This window comes from Polyodon spathula, chromosome 32 (genome assembly GCF_017654505.1).
Source record: "Polyodon spathula isolate WHYD16114869_AA chromosome 32, ASM1765450v1, whole genome shotgun sequence".
Lineage (NCBI taxonomy): Eukaryota > Metazoa > Chordata > Actinopteri > Acipenseriformes > Polyodontidae > Polyodon > Polyodon spathula.
The window spans coordinates 4514334-4537060 of record NC_054565.1 but is presented as its reverse complement, the minus strand read 5'-3'; the positions used below and the strand labels follow the sequence as shown (position 1 = coordinate 4537060).

At 37.5% G+C, this 22727-nt stretch overlaps 1 protein-coding gene across 4 annotated transcripts in view; it reads left to right on the top strand.

Annotated features, from left to right (window-relative positions):
* The window catches only part of ptprub (protein tyrosine phosphatase receptor type Ub), a 167360-nt gene that overhangs the window by 68448 nt on the left and 76185 nt on the right, over positions 1-22727 (top strand). For all 4 annotated transcript variants that reach the window (XM_041234002.1, XM_041234001.1, XM_041234005.1 and 1 more), the window contains exons 3-6: positions 1720-1991; positions 16119-16200; positions 17851-17966; positions 22054-22228. In XM_041234002.1, coding sequence (XP_041089936.1) covers positions 1720-1991; positions 16119-16200; positions 17851-17966; positions 22054-22228 — 645 coding nt within the window. The remainder of the gene's footprint in view (positions 1-1719; positions 1992-16118; positions 16201-17850; positions 17967-22053; positions 22229-22727) is intronic.

The following is a 22727-nucleotide window of genomic DNA, read 5'->3' as shown; positions in this document are numbered from 1 at the left end:
GTTATCTTTCTCCTGGCAAACATTCCTGCATAAAAGTTTTTTTAAAAAAGCTGATCTAAAATGTCAGAACAATTGGGAGTAAAGGTTACAGATAAACAGTGCAGGCGGTTCCGTTATACAAAGTATTTATTAAAGTCACAGCAAAATGCAGAGGCACCACTTTCAAAAAACAGCAGGTTCAGTAAAGTTTAAACTAATGGGACACTACAGCCATTAACCGGAATTAGAAGCCCAACCACAGACCTAGATAGTATTTAAAACATAACCCATAGAAAAATGATTATGACCCCCCGGTTACAATAATATTGTGTCAGAATTCTATACACCAGCATTGTGCCTGACTAGCCACTACCATTGTCCCTCACCAAGCATTAGCACTAAATTCACACACCAATACAAAACATACAGGTTCAGAGTACACCAAAAGCAATGCTAAACACCAGAAAATGTATTTAATCTTGAATGCTACTTCCAAACAGACACTGAGTTGCTTGAATTACTGCATGCTGTAACTCCTGTTTGCTTCTGCAAAGTGTAGTGACTAGTGTCCTAAGCTTGGTAGGTCCCTAATGTGTCACTTACACAGAGGGTCAGATGTTGGTCAATGCTTCAAATTCACTTGCAAACTTAAACTGTTGTAAGTGCAGTATGACCATTTGAAATGCCCCACTGTATTGATTTTGATATATGGTGTCACACTGCCACCCCAAGATTATCAAAGTACAGTATACCAAGCTTATTAGACCCACCACCTGAGAGTATTTTATACAAATTTCCATGATAAATTATGTACAGTGCTACATTGTTATTTTGCTGTCCAGCAATACTTGAATTAAACAAAAAATATCTTATAAATCTTTAAAAGGAGCAATTTTACTGCCCTTCAGGCCAGTTTTATGAATATTGAATAAATGTGTTACTGGTACCTTATTATTTTTTTTTCACCTGCCTTCATGTGTATTTCTAAGTAGTGTTACATTGCCAGTGGTAATTGAGCATAGAAACATTACAATCGCTCAGCAGTGTAAAAACATGTAAGGTTAAACATAAGTGCAGTCAGGTGAATAAATACCATATATCAATCATGCAGTGCTTTGAAAGAAAGCCATGTGTCTCCCTTCAGTAGTGAATGAAGGGAGGGCAAGACTGCAATGTTGTTTTAGAGTTACATTTTATTTAAATGAAAAAAAAAAACTCAGAAGAAATGTTCAAACTTTTTAGAAAGCCATTTCTCCAAGACCAGGACATATTCCAGGTCTTAAAGGGATAAGCTACAGAGATAGGTTAAGAAAACCATGTATATTTAGCATAACACAAAGAAAAATAAAGGGGGCTTGATTGAAGTCTTTATAGAGGAGTTGACAAAGATCTGGTGTCCTGGATCTACCCCTGCTATTATGTGCTGTATTCACCTAACCTAAGCACCACGTTACACCACTCCTCAGCTGATGCACCATCCTTGCATTACTGCACTACTATGTCATTGGAAATATAAATTGTTATAATTCTAATTTGTTGCATCTCATTTTATTGCACTTACTGTAAACTATACTGTATTTAAATCTTGACCTTGCATTGTAACCCTTTAGTGCCCCATAACACCTGTAAGTCACCTTTGATAAAGACATCTGTCAAATAAATAAATAATAATCTGACAACTTTACTGACTTAATTGCTGCTGCTCGATTTTGACCCTCTTCCTTGTTCCTCTGGTTCTAGGCTCCTACATGATGGTGAACTCCTCCCAGCATGCCTCAGGGCAGCGTGCCCGGCTGCTCCTGCAGAGGCTCAGTGAGAATGACACGCACTGCGTCCAGTTCAGCTACTTCCTGTACAGCCGGGATGGGCACAGCCCCGGAGCTCTGCATGCTTTCGTCCGGGTTAACAATGGCCCACTGGGTAGCTCTGTCTGGAACATCTCGGGCTCACATGGGCGGCAGTGGCACCAGGTGGAGCTGGCCGTGAGCACCTTCTGGCCAAATGAGTACCAGGTATGGCAGATCGCTAAGGGGCAGGGGGTTCATAACAAAATAATCCAGAACTGAACTTGCCATTTGGGGCACTATCTTGAGTGTGAAGTGAAATTGTCTGAGACGAATAAATGTAAAAAACTGGCAAGAAACTCCTCAAAACAATTATTTATCACCTCTTTCCCGCAGGTAGGTGGTTGTTGTTTTGGTCGTTTTTATAAAGTTCCAACATTTTTGTTTACACCTGTTTTAAGTTTGACAGTGGAAATGTAGATAAGCTGTTGATCTTCAGTTCTCCTGTTCAGTACGGGGTTTGCAGTGGTGAGTTGACGTTCGATATTGACATTTTCAAACAGGGATAACAGCAGCACAGAACTAATCAATTTTTTTTTTTTTTTTATCAATCAAACTTTCCAACAAAGGAGGGCACAACCCTGTTGAGGCAAAATTGATAAACTTTTGTTAGATAATTTGAAAACACATGTATATTGCTCCCCTTGAAAAATATCTAAAGAACTGTCCAGATGGGGGGCAGTACTGCACGTAGGTGTCTAGCTATAGTGTGGAAGACAGTGGGTTTGAGCAGCTTGTGGTTAGAGTGCTGGGCTGCAGTGTGGAAAGTAGGGGGAATGAGTAGTTCAGTGATTTTAGAGAAAGCGCAGGACTGCAGTGTAAAAGTGCAAGGCATTGAAGGCTGTAGGTTGGAGTAGCTTGGTGGCTAAGAAAGCAGTGTGGGAGGTAGTGGGTTTAAGCAGCTTAGTGGATGGAGTGTAGGTACTGACTTCGAGTAGATTAGGGCTTGAAGAAAATACTGGGCTGCAGCGTGGCAACAGCAGCTGGTATGGTTGGCTGTTTTCATGATTACCACCAAGCCTGGAATACCTACTGTTAACTTAGGTAAGGTAGTCTTTGAAACCTACTGATAATGTGACAGAAATGTGAAGTTGCTTTTGTTTTGGATACTCCTAACAGAAGGGTTCTCTTTGCTGCATAAATTAGTTGGAAAATCGTGTGACATTTGAAGGCTACAGCAGGGTGACGCAGTTGTTAATTAATTTAATTGCCATTGATTTCAGTGTGATGTGGTTAGTGCTGAAGGGGCTCCACTGCACACATGGGATGAGATTAGTCATGTCAACTCTGGTGTCCTCTCTATCAAAGTAGATTTTTCTTGAATGACTGGCCTTTTTAAATGCCAGTGTAATGTTTCTATTTATTTATTTATTGATTGATTGATGATGTTTGTGTTCACCTTCCAGTTGGTGGTTTATTTCCAACAAGGTCGGTTAGGACCAGAAGTCATTTAAATGTGACTGGTAGCTGTTTGGTCCTGTGTAAAACTGGTTCCATCAGCCTAATTCCTAGTGGACAAATATCACTCAACCATCACAGTTGACACAAAGTGGCATCTCTGTGGGCCTTTACTTTGGGAAGCCTATTATTGAATGTGTTAGAAGAATTTCACACTTCAGAGCTTTTGATAGGTGACATTAGGACAAGGCATGAGCTCAATGCCTATTCAGAGAAACTGCACCTATTTAACTTAGTCTAATTGGCCTCAAATTATTTTGTAAATATTTATTCATTTATTATTACTTGACATGATTTCCAAACCATTCTCAGTCATTCTTATTGCACAAATTACAATATTTGAATATGTTTTATATATGAGCTGCCCTTCGGTTTTTGTTGACGGATGTAACGAAGGCTAGATCAGCCAAAATGTCTTTATTGAAGTAAGAGACATCTAGTGATCAGCTGCTTCTGAGCTGAAAAGACACAGCTGTGCACTAGATAGTTCTGACACATACTAATATAAAACACTTTGTCTGAAAAAGCCTTCAATAGATATATCTGTGACGGACAACTAGAGCTGAAGGAGAACTCAGTCAAAGCAACCCAGCCACACAATCATTTAGTTATTTACTACTAAGCATCGTCATTACAAATTTAAAATATCTTTCAAGAAAAGTGTTTTTATCGTATCCAGCGTAAATGTAAGCCTGCAGCAAGGAATCACTTATTTTACTTATTTACTTAAAGCGGATAGCTTTGTATTCTACCAAACTAATTGCAGGTTTTCAATATTTAATGAGCATCTTTATTGTGTTGTATTTGTTTTCGAATTATGAAGAACCAGTTATCGGTGGTTAGGGTCGTCAGCATAGACTAGAATGCGAGGTCTGCTTCTGAGTGTCTGTAGCAGCCTTCAAAAACAGATTCAGATAGGAATGTTTTGTTTTTTTTTTCTTTTGTCACAGCATTAGTTTATGGTGAATAAATGATTTGTAACTGAAATAGAGCCTTGAAGTTTCTACTTAGCTGTCTTACTTGCTCTATTATGGCATCACAAACAGGGTAGACTGTCCAAGTTTATATTATTTCCATGCCAAGACAGACAGTGACGGGGGAGCATAATCGAAACAGTTAATTGTGTTGTCTGTTGAACGTTTTTTTAAGGATTGGTCAGAAAGGGGTGGGATCGCCAAGAAAAGGTACTGGGCGATTACCTATTCAAGATATTTAGTAAGCAAGTCATTCTAGCAATACATTCATTGTGTGTACAGTTTGTAGAATGTCAAAATGTAGATGCTGACAGATGAGAATTCCAGCATAGTAGGCTTTCAGAGAGTTGTTATCCTCCTCTAAGGGGATGTATTGGAATATGTATGTGTCATACTTCGATTGTTGCATATATCTGGAGAACCGCTTATCCAGTTGTCATGGAAGTTGGTATTAACATTATTTAGTTAAGATTATTGAGAATATCAGATCCTGGAGATACAGGGAGTGTCTGCATGATTTTTCATCCATCTGTCTGTATGTCACATTATCAAACTGTGCTTTTAACATTTCATTACTAATTCGAATTCTCTACTATTATGTGTGTACTGATGATATACGTCATGGACCTCAACTTTTCATCAAAGTGTTGGCTCTGCTATTGGATTTACAGTCATGGCCAGGGATGTGTGCTACTGACAAACCTGTTCATTGATAACCGGCTACAAAAAGAGGATGCAGGTTTGAATCCTTTTCCAATAAATGCTTACCTGTAACCTGAGTTCACATATCATTCCCGACCTCTTGTTTACATGCTGCATCAGCTCCAAGGAAAGTCAACAAAATAACTTGTGGGGGGAGTCAAATCTAACTGACCAGTTTGGGAATATTACCATTGTTCAGGTACTGTGTTTTATATATTACTGTCCCAAGTTAAATTGTCTGTTGAATCACTTTGAAGCTGACAGCCTTGTGTAGATCAGTTCATGAAAAAAAAATAATTAAAAAATGACAGACCTTGTTTATTAATATATTTCCGTGGTAGTTTGAGGTGAAGAGACATCCACAAAGCATTAATTAGATCATTATTAGAGTCGCTTTCACACAGATGAAAACTCCCAGCAGCAATTAAACCAATTGGTATGTTGTCATCACCTCATGTATTTTATTCATTAGTGAATTTTGATAGTTTACTACAAACGCAATAAACTTTTAATTTGTATCAACAGTGATGAGATTGTAAGTGTAATTAAAAAAGTAAGAAAAGAATACATCTGTAGGGAAATAAATTTGACAATTGATTTTTTTTTAATCAAATATTTTTTTGCATAAAAGAAAATACAGTTAATACAATCGTATAAACATTAGATACAAACAAGCAAAGACGCGCAGGTCACAGCATGCCCTAATGTATATGTTTGCATCATAACACAGACGTCCATGGAGTCAAATCAAAGAATTGACTGACGATTCAAACAGAAACATTACATTAAATACTATGAATATATTAGCATTTCCACCCCATTTCTTATACTCTCTTCCAGTCAGTATGGCTCCACCCTGCTATCACATACCTTCAACACTGGTAAGGGGGGAACCTCGCCCAAATCTATAACATTCTATAGTGTATCACATTTAAGCATTTTACAGACTTAACCTAATCTGTTAGAAACTGTTTCAACTAGTCTTTTGTTTGTGGTGTTCTGTTTTAACAGTGTCTCCACTCCTCTACACATCTTGATTAGACACCTGCTAACTTTGGCTCTCTGCCCAGACGCCAAGATACGAGAGACTGCAAATGTCTTGCTTAGCTAGTCACATGTGCTTTAAGCTGTACCAAAATATGAAAATAAAACTTTAACATAGAAGTAAAGAGACTCATAATCAAATACATAATTAATACTTTATGCAGAATGTCATCTCCTACACCTGTAACACAATCATATAAGCACAAGATTTAAACTGACTTTGGGCCAGGCCTCAGCACAGCTCAGTGCATATGTGTGTATTAGAAAGCACAGATATCCATTGAGTTAATTTGAAAGAGATGAAAAGACTGACAAAACTTTGCAATGTTGGGTAGAGTGCATCCATCTTGTCTTTCAGTTGTTAAAAACTTCGCTATAAAAGACACATGCACATAATGTAAAACTTATAATTAATAAGATATTTAATAGCTCATGCAGAAAGCAAACAGTAACACCCCCCACAGAAAGTGTTGTCAACCACGTTGTGTGAAACGGGACTAGAGTTCTGCGCAGGTCCCTGATAATTTAAGTTGGGTCAGTAATACTGTTCTGTAATCATTGATAAATCAAAGTTCACTACTTGAAATATACACTGATTTTGAGTGTACTGTTAAGTGTTAGCATTTTGTTATCAGTTATATATTGTTAGCAGTTTTGTTATCCTGAGGGTGCCATATTATCAATACAATATTGCAGTAAAACAATAAAAAAAAAAAAAAACCTTGAAGTCAGATATTTCCGTTGAAGTCCTTGCTGGAGTTCGTGTTCCACTTTATTGCCTTCTGTATTATTGGCTTGTGTGTCAGAGAACGTTTGATCAAATATTAGAGATGCTATCAGACGTGAGAGGACTGTGAAGCAATGGGAACCGTATTGAATCTGTTTTATTGCAGTCTTAAAGGTACAGCAAAGTTTGCAAACAGCGTGTTGCTTTCAGATTGAATAAAGCCCAGAGGAGACATTAGCAGGAAGTCTCTCTGGTTTTCTTTTATCAGTGCTCACTGCATTGTAACAGTACCGCAGTCTCTTTCTTTCAAACCAAAAGCTTAGAGCATTATAGCTGGAAACCTGTTTGGGTTCAGTTTAGCCACCTTGGCTTCTGACCTGGTCAGATCTTAGCAGCTAAGTAACAACAGTGTTAGTTGAGAAGCAAATCCTGGTTTAATTTGTGAGTGGGAGACCTCCAAAGAAAACCAGGTAAGGGCTTCATTGTATTAGGTTGTTGCCTTTACTTCATACTGTGATCTTTTCTATTCAGTTCTTTCTGGAAAAAATGACAATTTCTTAGAATTTAAAATAGAGGCACAGGGTACTCTTGTGCAACAGATTTCTTTAGTTTTAATGTCATTCCAAATGTAATGACATTTTAAAGGAGCAGACTTTCAGAATGTTTATTCTGTCCTGTATGAAAAATGTACCTGAAATATACACATTTTTAAAATCTTAATTCAGATATACCAGTATTTAGGAATGTCATCCATTTACCAAGCCCTGTTAGATGTAATATAAGTGATACATTATACGCTTATCAAAGTTTACCATAGCAAAGTGTAATTAAGCATGGTAAAGCATAGGAAAGCATTGCATAGCCCATTAAAAACATGGCAGACTGTGTTAAGTGCATAATGTGATTCCAGGAAAAGCATGGGGGAACTGGTGTGCAAACTTTTCTAAGAGACATTTGTGTTTTAATGGTTTGATATTCATATGAAACTGTTTGACAACAGTCAAGATAAGTTGTCATGTCATCCCTTACACAAACACTATCATATTTATGTAGCATTAGCACAATGAACTGATGTAAACTTAACTATTTTGCACAGTGATTATTGTAGTATGCTAGTACTGAATTTATTCTACAGAGATTTGGTTAGCAATATAAGTACTGTAGATACTCCGCTAGAACACTGTAAGTTACTTTCCCCAAAATATTACAGTGGTACTGCAGAATAGTTTTTGTAAGAGTGAAATATCTACAGTGCTGCTTACCTACAGATACGGTGTGATTCAACTGCACTCTGCTGCACACGTTCTTGCATCTGATCAGCTGCTATCCCTGGGCTTGATGTATTCAGCAGTAGCCTTGTGTCCAGGACTGCATAGTAAGCATGGTAATGAAGTGCTGACTGTGTAGTTGTATTACATGACCAATACATGGAAACTGAGCTTTAGACCTAGAACAGAGCTCCATTGTACTAGCCCCTCGGGCCACCAATACTAGCTTGGAAGTGGACTTTTCTTTAGCTGGCAGACATCAGTCAACCGGATAATCACCTGGGAATTGTATCGATTATCACCTTGTTAGCTGCTGAGCTGAACTGGGAAGAGAGGCAGAATTACACTGTGTCTCCTGGGGGTCCATCCATTCCTCTCACCAATGAGACTACAAAGGCTTCCTCCAAGTGTTTCATTAACCAGGCAAATTAAAATTGACACCTGTCTGCAGTGTTTTTAACGGGAAATCTTCGAACCAGCACACGAGAGGATAGATCTTTTGTCTACAGCGCTTCAGGTTGTCTGTCTTTTCTCAGATGTCTGGAAGATGAAGCATTGTTTGTGCATTTTTTATTTACTTAATGGACGGGAAAAGCAGGACATATATTTTTAAATCTTAACATGTATGTCTTTATTTCACCATAGCATCTGTAAACCTCACAACTCTCAACTAAACTGGACTTGATAGCACTCAACTTTATCAGAACTTGCATCCTACTACTGCATTTACTGTATTTTATAATTGCTCTTATCTGTAATGTGATGTTTTGTAATGTGATACTTTGTAGCAACTGTAAGTCAACCCTGAATAAGGGCATCTGCTAAGAAATAAATGTTAATAATAATAATAATAATAGCACAAATGTATGGGGATGTGACAAGATTTGGATTTTAATAATTTAGGACAAACACCCACTACACAGAATTTGTAACGAATGGTATTTCATTGATCATGGATTATTGTACAGTTTATGATTGATTGTAATGTGTAAAGATGGGGGTGAGCACTTTTCAGAGGTTACTTCCACTGAAATCAAATGCAGTAATTCTTTTGATTCCTAACCACGAAGACCTCAAATTCTAAGGGTTCAAAGCAACACGCATCATGCAAACTGATGTTCACATTTTCTTGAGGCCAGTTTTGCAAGCTGAAGCCATTTTGCATTGTGATTGTGTTTCAGGTTCAAACAGGATAGTCGTCCTTTTAAGTGGTGAAGGGCCTCAATGAGTAACGTCTAATCATTGATGAAACTGCAAGTGCAGTCTTTAGAAGAAATGAAACTGTGATGCTTAATAATGGACCTGGCTTTCAGTGAGTCAGTATGTGATTGTAGCACAATACAAAATCCAGCCAGTCCACAGGGGTCGCTGACGCTCGGTGAGCCAAGGACACCCTGGCAGACCTAAGCTTGCCACCTGGGAACTCCCGTCCACAGTTGGCAGTGGAATAGCCTGGACTCGAACCGGCGACCTCCAGGCTATAGGGCTCATCTTGCCCTCCACATGGATCATCTTTACTGGAGGTTCCACTCGGGAGCCCCGTGTTCGCTGCTTCTAAATACTACGGAAAATATTTGCCATGATGTACCGTGTCCTTGCTGCAGTTATACAATGGTATACAGGGTGATTCATTATTGACACAACATTGTCGGAGAAAAACGGACGATGATGTGCAAAGGATAACGTCTGACATATTTTTGTCCACCAGAGTGTTTTTCAATAATGTCGACATTTAAATAGACTTGAAAACCATACAAAACAACAGTGATTCATCTCCCTGAATGGTACAACTATATTAGATGCATCTTTGATTGAAAGTATTCTAGAATCCAGTGGACCTACCCTCTCTATATTCACTGTTAGGCCATGTTGACAGTAATACTGTATAAGGGCCCTTCACTAAACACTCTTTTCAATAAGCCAGATAACAAACACTTTGATTTTCATTTCACAGAAATATGCACTTTGGAGTAAAGACCTTTTAAAATATGATCCTTGGTATTTCAATTAATATTGTTATCATTTTCAATCAATCATTTTAGCAGCCACAGCTGAAAGCCTTGACTTTAGAAACAGTTGGTTTCTGGGGAGTTTTCCTTGACCTCTGTTGCATCCTTTTCTGTGAAATTGTGATTGCTTACAAATATGTAAAATGTGTAAATTGTTCTAATGTCTTCTAAAAAGTGATTTCTATTCTATAAAAGAGCTACTAATACCCAACTACAGGAGCTTGGGGATTTGCATATCCCGGTGTGAAGGTGGTGGCAAACCCAGAAAGCTTTTAAAGGAAAGAATAGACCAAGGGTACACAATGCATGTGAAGTAACTGTTCAAAACGGTGCACATAACTCGTGTTCCATGCAGTGTTGTGTAGTTTACTTTTGAATCTGTTAGTTATAAGTTACTTAACCAAAGTGTAACGTGTTACATTAACTTATTACTTTGAAAAAAGCGGGTTACAAAATTTTACTTCTCCTTCACATTTTACAGATTTTTTTAGTTTATTTTTTATTTGGTCGTGCTGCAGCTCGCAATATTCTTTGAAGATCCAGCTGTCGAACCCACTCGACACTCGTTTTGTAACAGGATGACATAAAAAGCAATGACTTGTAAGGTTTGACTTGCACTGCTGAAGCACAATTTCCTTGAGCCATGTTACGAAAATGTTATTTTTTTCACATAAAACAAAATGTGTTCCCTCATTTTGTTGGTTGTATACAAAAGGAACCATTAGTTATAAGTCGTGAAAAATGTAATTGAATTACAGTAATGCATTACTCCTCCACACTGTCTAGGTATTGCTCTTGTGTAGTTTACTCATGGTATTGTCTACCCATGGGTCTCTCGTTTTACTACCTGTTTTGGATCCATTGTCACAGGAGACTGGTAGGCTGGAAAATAAGGTACACGTTGTTACTGCACATGTACCGAATTTCAGATTTTAATGGCGTGGGTCATCAATTCGTTTTTTCTATCAGAGAACTTATCAATGACCCTGTCTCGGTTTGTGGATAATGACAGGTTTTGTTTTAGTATTGATTAGATAAATTCATAAAAACTATTAACCTGCAGAATGTTCACTTTATAATTTATGTATTAATAAATAAAACACTTTTAAAATGACACATTGTTAAATTTATTTCTAGGATACATGATGAATATATCAGGCTTTTTATTTAATCATAATGGGCTACCTTACCACCCTGTTTACCAAGAACTGAAATGTTAAACCCTCGCACCAAAGTTTAGTAGCACAACAAAAAACATGGAGAAAAGTTTCAAAAGGTATGAGAAACATTTGTAAAAACAAGTGTGTCTGTATTATAGGACCTCTAGGTTAGATCGTGCAAGGCTTAGTTGTGTTAAGTGATTTTATATTTTAACAAAATCATATAATTCAAATTTATTTAATTGTCAAAAGCAGTGCTGTACCACAAGCTTTTAATCATGACTATTTATATCACTTGTTTTATTTGTATATTTTACGTTTCAAATAAAAAACAGTGTATTTATTACACTAATATATACTTATATATTTCACAGCGATAGATATTCTGTATCTGTTTGGTTACCTTTAGGATTTTCCACTCTAGCAAAAAACAATGTGATCATGTAAAGTAGCTGTAAATTATTTAGAAATTACTGTAACATTAACACCTCTGCCTTTCTTCAGTGTAGGCTTCAAAACAAGATAGTGTCATAAATCTCTTATAAAATACAAAAAACAAATGATTCAGGCTGCACTCAGTACTATCATCCCACTGTGATAGACAATACATTGAGGTAATGAGTGGGCTTTTCAACCCACTCACACATCGTGTGTATTTAACTGGTGTATTTCTTATGTGTGCCTATTGCATTAGCAACATCTTAATATGGTAAAACACATATCTCATCCCACATGAGACACTTTGGCCAGTGTCTTCTGTGCAGTAAGTGTGTACACGCTGGTGTTGCATCTACAGAACTATTCATCCCTTCTGTTATTAATGACTTTGGAAAAAGTAACATATATTTCAGGTAGCATAGCCTATAGAAAATCAAATCCTTGCTTTTTTTTAAATAAAAAGTGTACGTTTATCATACTTGCAATAATGTACAGTAGAGTCAATTATCCTATCTTTGATCAACTGTACTGTCTAATCAACCGAACACACCTGTAATCAAGTGATGAATTAGTGTGGTGTATTACGCACACAGCTTCTGCTGCTAAAACCTTAGATTTAGCTGCCAAAAAAATTACCAGCAGACTGAGGCAAATGAAAGTTGCAGAATTATTCAGACCACCAAACTTTAGCTGGAGCATTGTGTGCTTTTAAATTGTTGCAGTTAAGCAAATTAAAACAGTCACCTTGTTCTTGATTGTTCTTCTATTTCGTCAGTAAGGACTGGAGATCCTGTCTGTTATTGAGCAGCTAGGAACCTTTATTTTATTCATTTCAGATGCATGCTATTACAAAGCCTTAACAGCAAGTATCAAAGTGTAGAAACATTTTACTGAATTGCATTAATTTAGTGATTTGTAAAGCTTTGTATTTTTGGATGCTTATTGTGGTAGAACAGGTTACTAGCTATATATCACCAGTAGGTACGTGTGTGTGTGTGTTCTATACATTGTTAAAGGTACAGTAGTCGTTGTTAATATTTGTTTGATTAGCCATACAAATTGATAGTCTCAAATAGTTTGGATAATTGACTACTATATTATTTCTTTCAACCACATACAGATCTAAAAATAACACGTAGAGCACAATCTGGGTTATGCCTCAAAAGTTTACCATGGTAAATGCGCAGTTTCCCTATTTTCATATGGTTATGCTATGAATTCTTTGTAGAGTGCTCCCCCTTTATAAGGCAGCCCTTTACACTGCGGAACAGGTTATAAGGTGGTACAGTCAAGGCTCCCATTTGCCCCATAATGCCATTGCACTGACACTAATATTGTTGGTGTAAGGCAGAACACAGATAACACAGTCTCTTAATTGTGGCTCACGACTACAGCGTTAGAAAGGGGGGCACTGTAGTTTGTCATGGTTTACCATGTTCTTTTTTTTTATATATATGCTGTACCATACCTCTCTGGGGTTTGCAATGCTTACCTATGCTTTACAATGCTTTTACTATGGTAAACTTATAAGTAATTAATAATAAATAAATATATACACACACAGACATGCATTTTTTTCTTAAAACAAATTGCAATAAACTCATTTTTAATGATAAAACCATGGTCATAATTTATTTTATATAATAATTTTGTTTTAGTTAAAGAATACAAAAAGCATATTTTACTTGCCCTGCTAGATGCAGAAACACCGATTTGCACCTTTTTGTTTCTGAAAAATAACTAATGGTGTTTTGGGTTCAGTAATATTCACTGACTTCCCAACAAAACCTTCCTTTTAAAAAATAAAAATAATAATAAAAAATTCTGAAATTCGTGCATTGATTTCCTGCTCAATCAATTTCCTGTGACACCCCCCTCACTATTCCTTACTACTGGCACATCAATAGTAAGATTAGTAAGATAAGGTTCCTTCCTGTTAGGAGTGCTAGCGAATAACGGATTTGTTAACATTTCAGGGAAAAGCTGTATTATCAACTGCAACAGGCAAACCACCTTAACAGCAGTCACTACCCAGGATATGCAAGCAGCTAGTATATAGCTTTTCTGCAAGTTTTACATTGCCTGAATCTCGTTACAGCCTCATAAATTTGCAGTGCCACATTTAATGTGTTTGTCACCCATGCAGAAAGTTTGTCAGTTGTGAGAATGTTTGTGAAACAAGGTTCCTGTAGCCTCCACCCACAGTCTAATAACATGTTTACATGCATCTGCCAAAGCAGCAGTCTGTGAGAATACTATTAGTGTCTGCCTGTTTCTGTTAGTAGTGTTTACCACTCTATTGGAGTCATGTGCCCAATTATTTTACCCCGGGATTTCTGAAACTATTTTATTAGCTACAACCACGTCTTTGTGAAATATGTAAAAAATGTTTTCTAGACGGTGGGGAATTCTGCCAGTTTTAAATGTGTTGAAATGTGTAGCACAGTGCTAGGAGCTGTGTAGGCGGACAGCAGCGATGATTAAACAAGACATAACATCTAACAAAAGCAAAATGCGTCTCATTAGGAAGAATTACAACATGTGTTGCATTCTTTGCAAGTCTTTGGCGCTGGGCTCTTTTTATGGAAGTTTACTCTAATTATTTTGTACCCACTTCACCATGAGTAGCCATGCTTTCTGTTTTCTTTGTGGGGGATTTAAGAACATAAGAAAAGAATGAGAGAAAGCTACTGGGCCCATCAATGCATGTCCGGTTCTTAGTGTCTGATTGATCCTATAATGCTGTGCAGTCGGAAAAGTATCCCAATGATTCCACATTGATGTGGCTTGCTAGCCAAGACCACACACTGCATTGTAAAAACATGTCTAAGTGCCCTCTGGTCTTCTCTATATGCTTAGTGGAGGCACCCATATTTGTTGAAAAAAACGCGTTCAATTCTGAACTTATAAGGACACGTACTAAAGACTTACATTTTCACTATACACACTGTGAATGTACGTCATTTTTTAATGCTATTTTGCATTCATATTTGTGGCAAGAGGTGTTACTGAGTATTCTTCCCTCTGCTTCTTCTCATATTACCATGCTTCTCTGTGTTAAAGCCATTGCTGGGTCTTACTGTGCATTTAACATGCCTTTGCCCTGCTTACTTTAACCCATTTGCTAAACCAGTGGTTATAGGAAGGTTCAGTCTTTATTGTCTGGTGCCCTGGGTCTCTAGTCTAATGCCATGTGGTTTGTGATGCATGGCCGATTTACACATCACCTCTGGCGTAAATCTCCCTTGTTTATTATACACTCCACTCGCACTGTTTGCCTCTCTGTTTTAACACTGACCTGTGCCATATATAACTCAACCCCCTTCCTTTTAACCTTGAAGGAAATTAAACCTGGCTAATAAATAAATCTTCTAAACAATGCCAGTACATCAAAAACACATCCTTTTTTTTAAAGCAGTTTTTCAGTTTTAGATGAAAAAAAGTTTCTGTTTACTACAGAGCAAAAATGTGAAGATCTGCATTCGATCAATGTTAGTTTGTGTTTACAATAACTTGCTGAAGTGATTAAAATACAGAAGAATCCGCATGAGGGATAATTTTATAGAGCATACAGTGTTCTGTCATGTGACGTGCTGCTTACAGATAACACTGCCCAGTCGGGGGGATGATAAGGTATGGCATATGATCTCAAGAAAGGGCATTGGTCCTTTGTGCAGTGGGGTGGAACCTGAAAGCTGTTGTGTTTTAATGGCTTCGCTTGGTAAAAGCCTGACTACCTGATGTGCAGGGTGAATCAAGCTCAGGTTTGCATCCTGCCTGTGCGAAGTGGCTGCTCTTCACTGGGTATTCCAGAGAGAGAGCTGCGGCTCCTGAGGGTTCGGGAGGCAAAACCAGCAGGGATTGTTTCTGCCCTGTTGGCCAGGCTCATGGTGAGCTCAAGCGAACAGTTGCAGGGCTGGCCTTTGTCCTCCAGAGGCCAGTAGCTTGCTAAGAGTCGACTTGGTCTTAGGATCAAAGGATGCCCTCGGACCTTCACTGCTCATGAGCTGTTTATAAAAATTCCAAGCAGTTTAAAAAAAAAAAATTATATATATATTTTATTTTACTGGTAGTTTGCTGTTGTGTTTTATTTATTTATTTAAATTACACGTACATGTTCTTGTTTTATTTCTGTACTTGTTTACTGTGGCAATACTTTATTGTGTTCAAACTCAGTAATAGCTATTTTTGCAGCACAAGGTTGAAGTAAACTCTTGCACCAGTTTTCATGTAATGACAGTTAAACTTAAAAGTGTTGAAGGGAATTGCGAATTGATTGAATTAAATTTGCTATCCCAGCTGTACTGAATAACAGCTAGACCCTGGCACTTACACACGTAGGTAGGCAGGCAGATAATACATGCTGACGTTTATTTAAAATATACTGCAGCCCTCAGTCGTATCACTGTAAATCCTGGCTGTGTGTGTTGTGCTGGTGAAAAGCTGTAGTCTGCGAGTTCTCCTCCTCATTGGGGTATTACACTGAATTTCTTTTCATCTTTGTGTTCTTTCCAGGTCCTTTTCGAGGCCACAGTCTCCAAGGAGCGTCGTGGATACATCGGGATGGATGACATCTTGATTCTGAACTATCCGTGCTGTAAGTAGAGGAGAGGTGGATGGATACCAGCAGGGTTGTTATTGCTATGGGTATTTGCTCGGGAGGTAGATGGGAATTGAGTTCACTCACCAGAGTGGGTCAAGCATGTGTGCAGTGAAATAACTTTTGAATTCCTATGAGGCAAGAACTTTGCAATCTGCAGCTTGGAGTCCAGTCAGGTGAGCCTGCTTCATCAACATAGACCAGGGGTGTCCAGTCACAGCCCTGGAGGGCTGCTCCACTCCAGGTTTAACTACTTTAGTGTATAGATGGATGTTTAATTGGTTGAATTAAACAATTTATAACAGGGCTAGAACAAAGACCAGAAATGTAAGTGTCAACTTTGGACACCCCTGACCTACATAGATTACATAGAGTTCATGTTAATTGAATGTTGTAATTATACAGTATATGCGGAAATATGGGTGTAAGCTTTATAATAAATTATGTATCTATTTACATAACAAAAAAATCAGTGCTTCAGAAAGGGAACTTTCCATCTGCCTCTGTCATATTTTCCCCAAACAGCATAATTAGTTATTAATTTGTTCAGTCTGGTTTGCTTTAAATACATTATTTATGATCTTATATAAGCCCCAAGACAGATTCAATCTGTTTATATAACAGCAAGCCTTTCATCCATCCATATTCTCATCTGCTTAGTCATATAAATAATAAAATAGTCTGCTGTCCCCAAACGGGTCTTACTCCACAGAACATGAGATCCAGTCTCCAAGCGAAATGTAATCCTCGCAATTCTTTATTAAAATAACAAGAACAAATCGCCAGTCCTGCTGCACGATATTAACAGTGTTTTATAAACCTTCAGGCAAAACCTTGAATAGCTGTCCAATTTAATTTCAGACTCAACATGATCCTCTTCAGTGTGCAGTTCTTGTGCTGTAGATTAACATTTCCACTTCAAGTCCCTGTTCATGATAGTGGTTTTCTTTTGCCAGCCCTGCATTACACAACACAACATTCTGGCCATTTCATACAAGCTGTGTATATCCCTTATAAAAGCTGACCATATTATGTTTGCAGTTTTCCCATGCTTCTTCCTTTTGCCATGGTTTGCCATGTTTAATATGCATTACCATGCCTCTCTGGGCTTTACAATGCATACCTATGGTTAACAGTGCTTTCACTGTGCTGTTATTTCACCTTGCTATGCTTTCACTATGATAAGAGATATGGGAATTTAAGCAACAAACCAGAAACGGCTCTGCTTTCTGATGTTTGCAGTCGTTCTGAGTTCTGTTGCTCCTGTGTTGAACACAGTTACCTTTGCACTCTATAACCCTTATAAACTCCAGACCAACTCAGGGGGAGCCAACAAAATTGAAAGGTCATATTTATACATGATTTTCTCAAATAAGAAGTACACTTGCATCATAATTGAAATCCACAAACAGGGAAAGGGTAATGAGAAAACAAAAACTAAAATTGCATTTTATTTTCTTAATGTCATTGTTTAAAAACACTCATGAAACATGACAGAGTTTATGTGACAACAAAATACTTTATAGACGACTCATTTCGAATCAGTGCTGTGCATCACAGAGTTATGGCAGGCGATTTATAACACTATGCCCAATCCCTATATATTCTCCCTGTTCCGTGTTGTTAAGGCTGCTTTTGTCTACCCAGATAAAGCCCCCCACTTCTCACGGCTGGGGGATGTGGAGGTGAACGCGGGACAGAATGCCACGTTCCAGTGTGTGGCATCAGGACGAGCCTCGGAGACGGAGAGATTCCTCCTGGAGGTGAGGAATAACAGCTAACATGTCAATTCAGTAAATCCTATCTTTAATGCAATGTGCTTATCTCAGTAATGCATGCATGGTTTTGAAAGATCCCCACTTCATCCCACATGTATATATGATTAGATACGTTATTACAGGGCAGTGTTGCAATCAATAAATAACCAGGAAGCAGATTTTAATTTAAAAGGGTTATTCCAGCTCAAGCTTTACCCCATGCCAATGGCATTCTCCCACAAAGAGAACAATCGGGTAAAAGGTCGTACAAATGGGCATTTTCAGAGCTTCGGACGCATTCGCCTGTGGACCGCAATGTGCAGTTCCCAGTGATTTTGTTTGAGTTCAAACTGATGTGCCTTGTCCAATTGAATGTTTCTGTGATTTGGCCAAAGTTATCACATCAGTCTTGACCCACTTGCAAATTGAGTTGGGATTTCCAGTGGTGGTTTTCTGTAAATGTTGCCTCTCCAGTAACACTAGAATGACTTATTTGGATTGTACCACCACTGTATAGGGGGTTGAGCCGTTTTCACGGGCACCCAATATCATGACCCTTGTGAAGTCTCTAAGATCCTTCTGCTTGCCCATTATTGGTGCTGAATCGCTTTTTGTTTTTGATCACGGAATGCCCTTTTAAAGTTACATTGAGCTGTTTCTTAATTAAACTCTTGGAAAAGTGTTGATTGTAAAACGAGATCACTTTAGTTTTTTTTTTCCTGTAACTTGAATGAGACGACAATTCTGTTTTGATAATGTAAAAATAAAAAGAACAAAAAAAAGGCAGCTCCTTATTTTTTTATTCAAACCAAAATCAAGGATTACGCACAATTTGTAAAATCTTAACAACCCACTGCAAAAATCTATAACTGGTTTGGCTAATAATAATAATAATAATAATAATAATAATAATAATAATAATAATAATAATGAATCTCTTAATTACGATTTAATTTAACTAAGCATTGAGATGAATCTACAGACAGTTCATCATATTCTGGGTGAGCGTGTTCTTGTTAGTACAGCACACGTGTTACAACATTCAGCTGACTCCAGTTTGGTGTTTCTACTTCTGCAGGAAAATCTCTTTGGTTTCATTCCTCATTTGATTAATGATGTAGGTATGTGTATAATAAATGTTAAACCAGTTGAGACTGCAGTGTATGAAAAACATATTGCAGAGATACATTCCGTACAACACAAGCGATAATATCTGCGAGTAATGAGTTTGTTATTAAGAAACAATGTTCTGTTGCACTTGAAAGATTTCGGAGAGGAGCATTTTATCAAACACTAAAGCAGTACAATAAAATAAACATCATGATGCTTTGGAATGGTCCTGAAGGACTGCTTTGCGTGACAGAAACTATGAGAAAATGATTTATTAACAGTGGACTATTTTGATAGTGGCAATAATATAGGGTGATGCAGTGAACCATGTATTCATACCAACAATATATCATATTTATTTATCATTCCAGGGCAACGAGCTTCAATTAGCTGCATAGTGGTGTATCACAATAAATATTCTGCATCACGATTCATATCATTTAATGAAGTATGATTCTTCACTGATATGTAATAAATAATTTCTCCTCAAGCAGAAAGGAGCTGAAGGGAACTGATTTGTGAACTTGAACTGATTTAAAAATGTCTGGAAGCATATTGGCCAGTGCGTTACGTCGCCAAACCTACAAGTTTTGGGAAACAGTGCAGCACAGTTTTGACAAATACAGACAAAAAAAAAAAAAAAAAAAAAAGAATATATATATAATATATATATATATATATATATATATATAGATATATATATATATATATATATATATATATAAGATATATATATATATAAACTGTTGAAAAAATGGACAGTGGGATCGAGGGCAATGGTATTAAGATTCCTTAAGATGTACAGGCTTGTTTCGAGTGCTGCAGCTTGAGGATAAACAGAAAAGTCCAGGCTGTCAACTCATCAATTTTCAGGTCTAAATTCACAAAGAATATATATAATATATATACGGAAATGAAGACATTTCAACTTCAGGCATGCCAGCATCCTTGAAGTTACTTCCAGTGCTGTCTGTCTGTGTTACTTTGATATTTCCATAGCTCTATTTTCTTTTGTCACTGTTTAAAATAAATGGAAATTGTGGAAATGGAATTGTGAGTTGTCAAGTGTCCAATTTTGAAAAAAAGCTGAGAAGCACCAGCACACACAGTTTTCATCAGTGCACTGGTGAAGGCACTAGCCGAAGTGCGCTACTACATTCGCGGGAATGTTAAATGAAGAACCCAGAAACAAGCACCAACAAGCTCTGCATTCTGCTGCTGTTATGTATATTGAGCTTTGTGTTTCCTCAGTATAGAAAGTCATGAGAAACAGTAACCTCTCAGCCTTTCCACAGTGATTGGACTAGGGGTAGCACACTGAGTGGTCCAATAGAAAAGTCAGCCTCAGAAGCTGGCAGTCCATGAATTACACACTTCAGTTACAAAGTAGCAACATCAAAAGTATGTATAAATTGTATTCTAGTAGCAAAACTAGCAGTGCATATTTTAATTGTGTTCAGCTGTATGAATTGAAATGACAAATAATTGTGCTAAGAACCAAGAAATAAATCGCTGGTTTTTATCTGATTGGGTGATAGTCTTGTGGCATGTTGAAATATGGAAGCAGGTTTAAATTGAAGGATTTTGTCCTTGGAACAATTTTAAATAATAAAATTAAGGCTTAAAAATCAAATCAGACCTCTCATAGCACAGTGTTAAAGTGATTGTAGCTGACAAAATGATTCCATGAATCTTATCTGCTGTTCTGTTCTTTATATCGTTCTAAGTATCAAAAGTCCAGTTTTTATTTTAACCCGGATATCTAGTTCTGCACTTAGATAAATCTCTTTTTGAAATCCATGCTTTCAGTTGGTGTTGCAATTATTTGGTGAATTCACCTGGATGATGAAATTGTCCCCACCCATTTGACAGCTTCTTTCCCATCGTTAACCAATCAGCTGCTTGCCATATTGACTGACATACTATCAGCCAGTAACATGCTTTGATCCAAAAGATGCTGCTATGGAGAAATCACCCAGGAAGTGCAAGTATAACAGACTTTATTTAGTTTCTTTAAAAACTGCATATTTGTGACCTGTGTAGCTAAAAGAAGTGAAAAACAGTTCTTAGTGTAACAGTTAGGGGCTTAATGTATTATCCCACTGCAAATCAGCTGTACATTTGAAATCTGATGTAAAAAATAAATAAATCTAAATTAATAAAACTAAACTATTACATTTTATGATGCATGTTAAAAAGAAACAACAGTATTGCATAGTTTATCGGTATTTACTTATTTGTGTTGGACTGGGCTAAGCCTTAGGAAAAATAGTAGCACATGTCACAAACAAACAGGAGCATTGGCGTGTGTTTGTGTAGAATATGTACCCCTTCAGGGTGGAATCGTTTAATGGAATTATTTAATTTGTTTGGGTTTTGCTGTGCTGAAAAAAGTCACTCAAGTAATTTAAATGAAAAGAAAACCCAGCTGTGAAATAGAGACAGGCTGTTGGAATCCAATTTTTTCAGACGGCTTTAGGCCTGGAATTAATAGATCTTAAAAAGTAATTATTGTGCATTGATTTGTAGAGAAATGATAAATAGAAATATATCGCAAAGTGTATTTAGCAGCCCATCAAAAATATACACTAGTGGCCCTTGCCTTTGGAAACACCTCATATAAATTATGAAGTAGCCACCCACACATGTGACAAACCACTCTCTGTGTGTTATGGAAATTCCTCAAAATCTAATGGTACCCTTCACTGTGACCTGCGACTGTCTATTGATTTTAGAGCCATTCAATCAGAGATGCTAGTTCCTTTGAGAGTTTTAACAATGATTGTATACTTGGTGACCAAACAAGACAAATGTTTTGTTTTTAAATCTTTGTTCTTTTATGTTAAAACATGTTATCTTTGTATTGCTGAATAACTTTTGGTGTGAAGGTCTCGTGTTTAAGGCTGCGTGTGAGACTGTAGTTTGAGATGGGTGTCTGGGTGACGCAGTGGTAGGTTCCTCACAAGTGTGTTTTCTTTAATAGAGACACAATGGGGACCTGACTGCAGCCTCTCAGGTAAAACACCTGAGTCACCGGCGCTTCCTGGCCTCATTCCAGCTGGACGCTGTGAAGGAGGACGGGGAGGACCTGTACCGCTGTGTCACGCAGTCCCTCCGCGGATCTGGGGTTTCCAACTTCGCAGAGCTCGTTGTAAAAGGTAGGTGCCCAGACTTTCTCAATTAAAAGTTAATGACCATCATGCACACGAGTCAGGGTTTTAATGGGGAATTACTCTGGTTAAAATGGACTCGTTTATAACGTATATACCATTAACTACGTACAGTTTTCCTGTTCCACAGGCAGGTATTTTGCGTTTAATGTGTACAGTTTAATATATACAGTACTGTTTAATACGTACATTTTTCATGTTCCACAGGTAGATGCTTTGTGCAAATAAGGTACATCCGGGACAGTAAATGACAGTCATGGCAGCATTTGTGGTGTCAAGAAGGAAAAACAGTTGCTGTTTACTTTTATTGTGTTTTCGTTGGCACAGCGCATGTACAGTTTAACCCCTTCAGTGCTAGGGGGCGTACAGCGTTTTCCCTAAAAATGTTCTCATGAAGTGCTAGGGGGCGCATGGCATCCGATCATTTCAATTTTCTTTTACAGAGTGTGTAAAAAGGTTTATGCTCTCAAAATATATGAATGGTGAA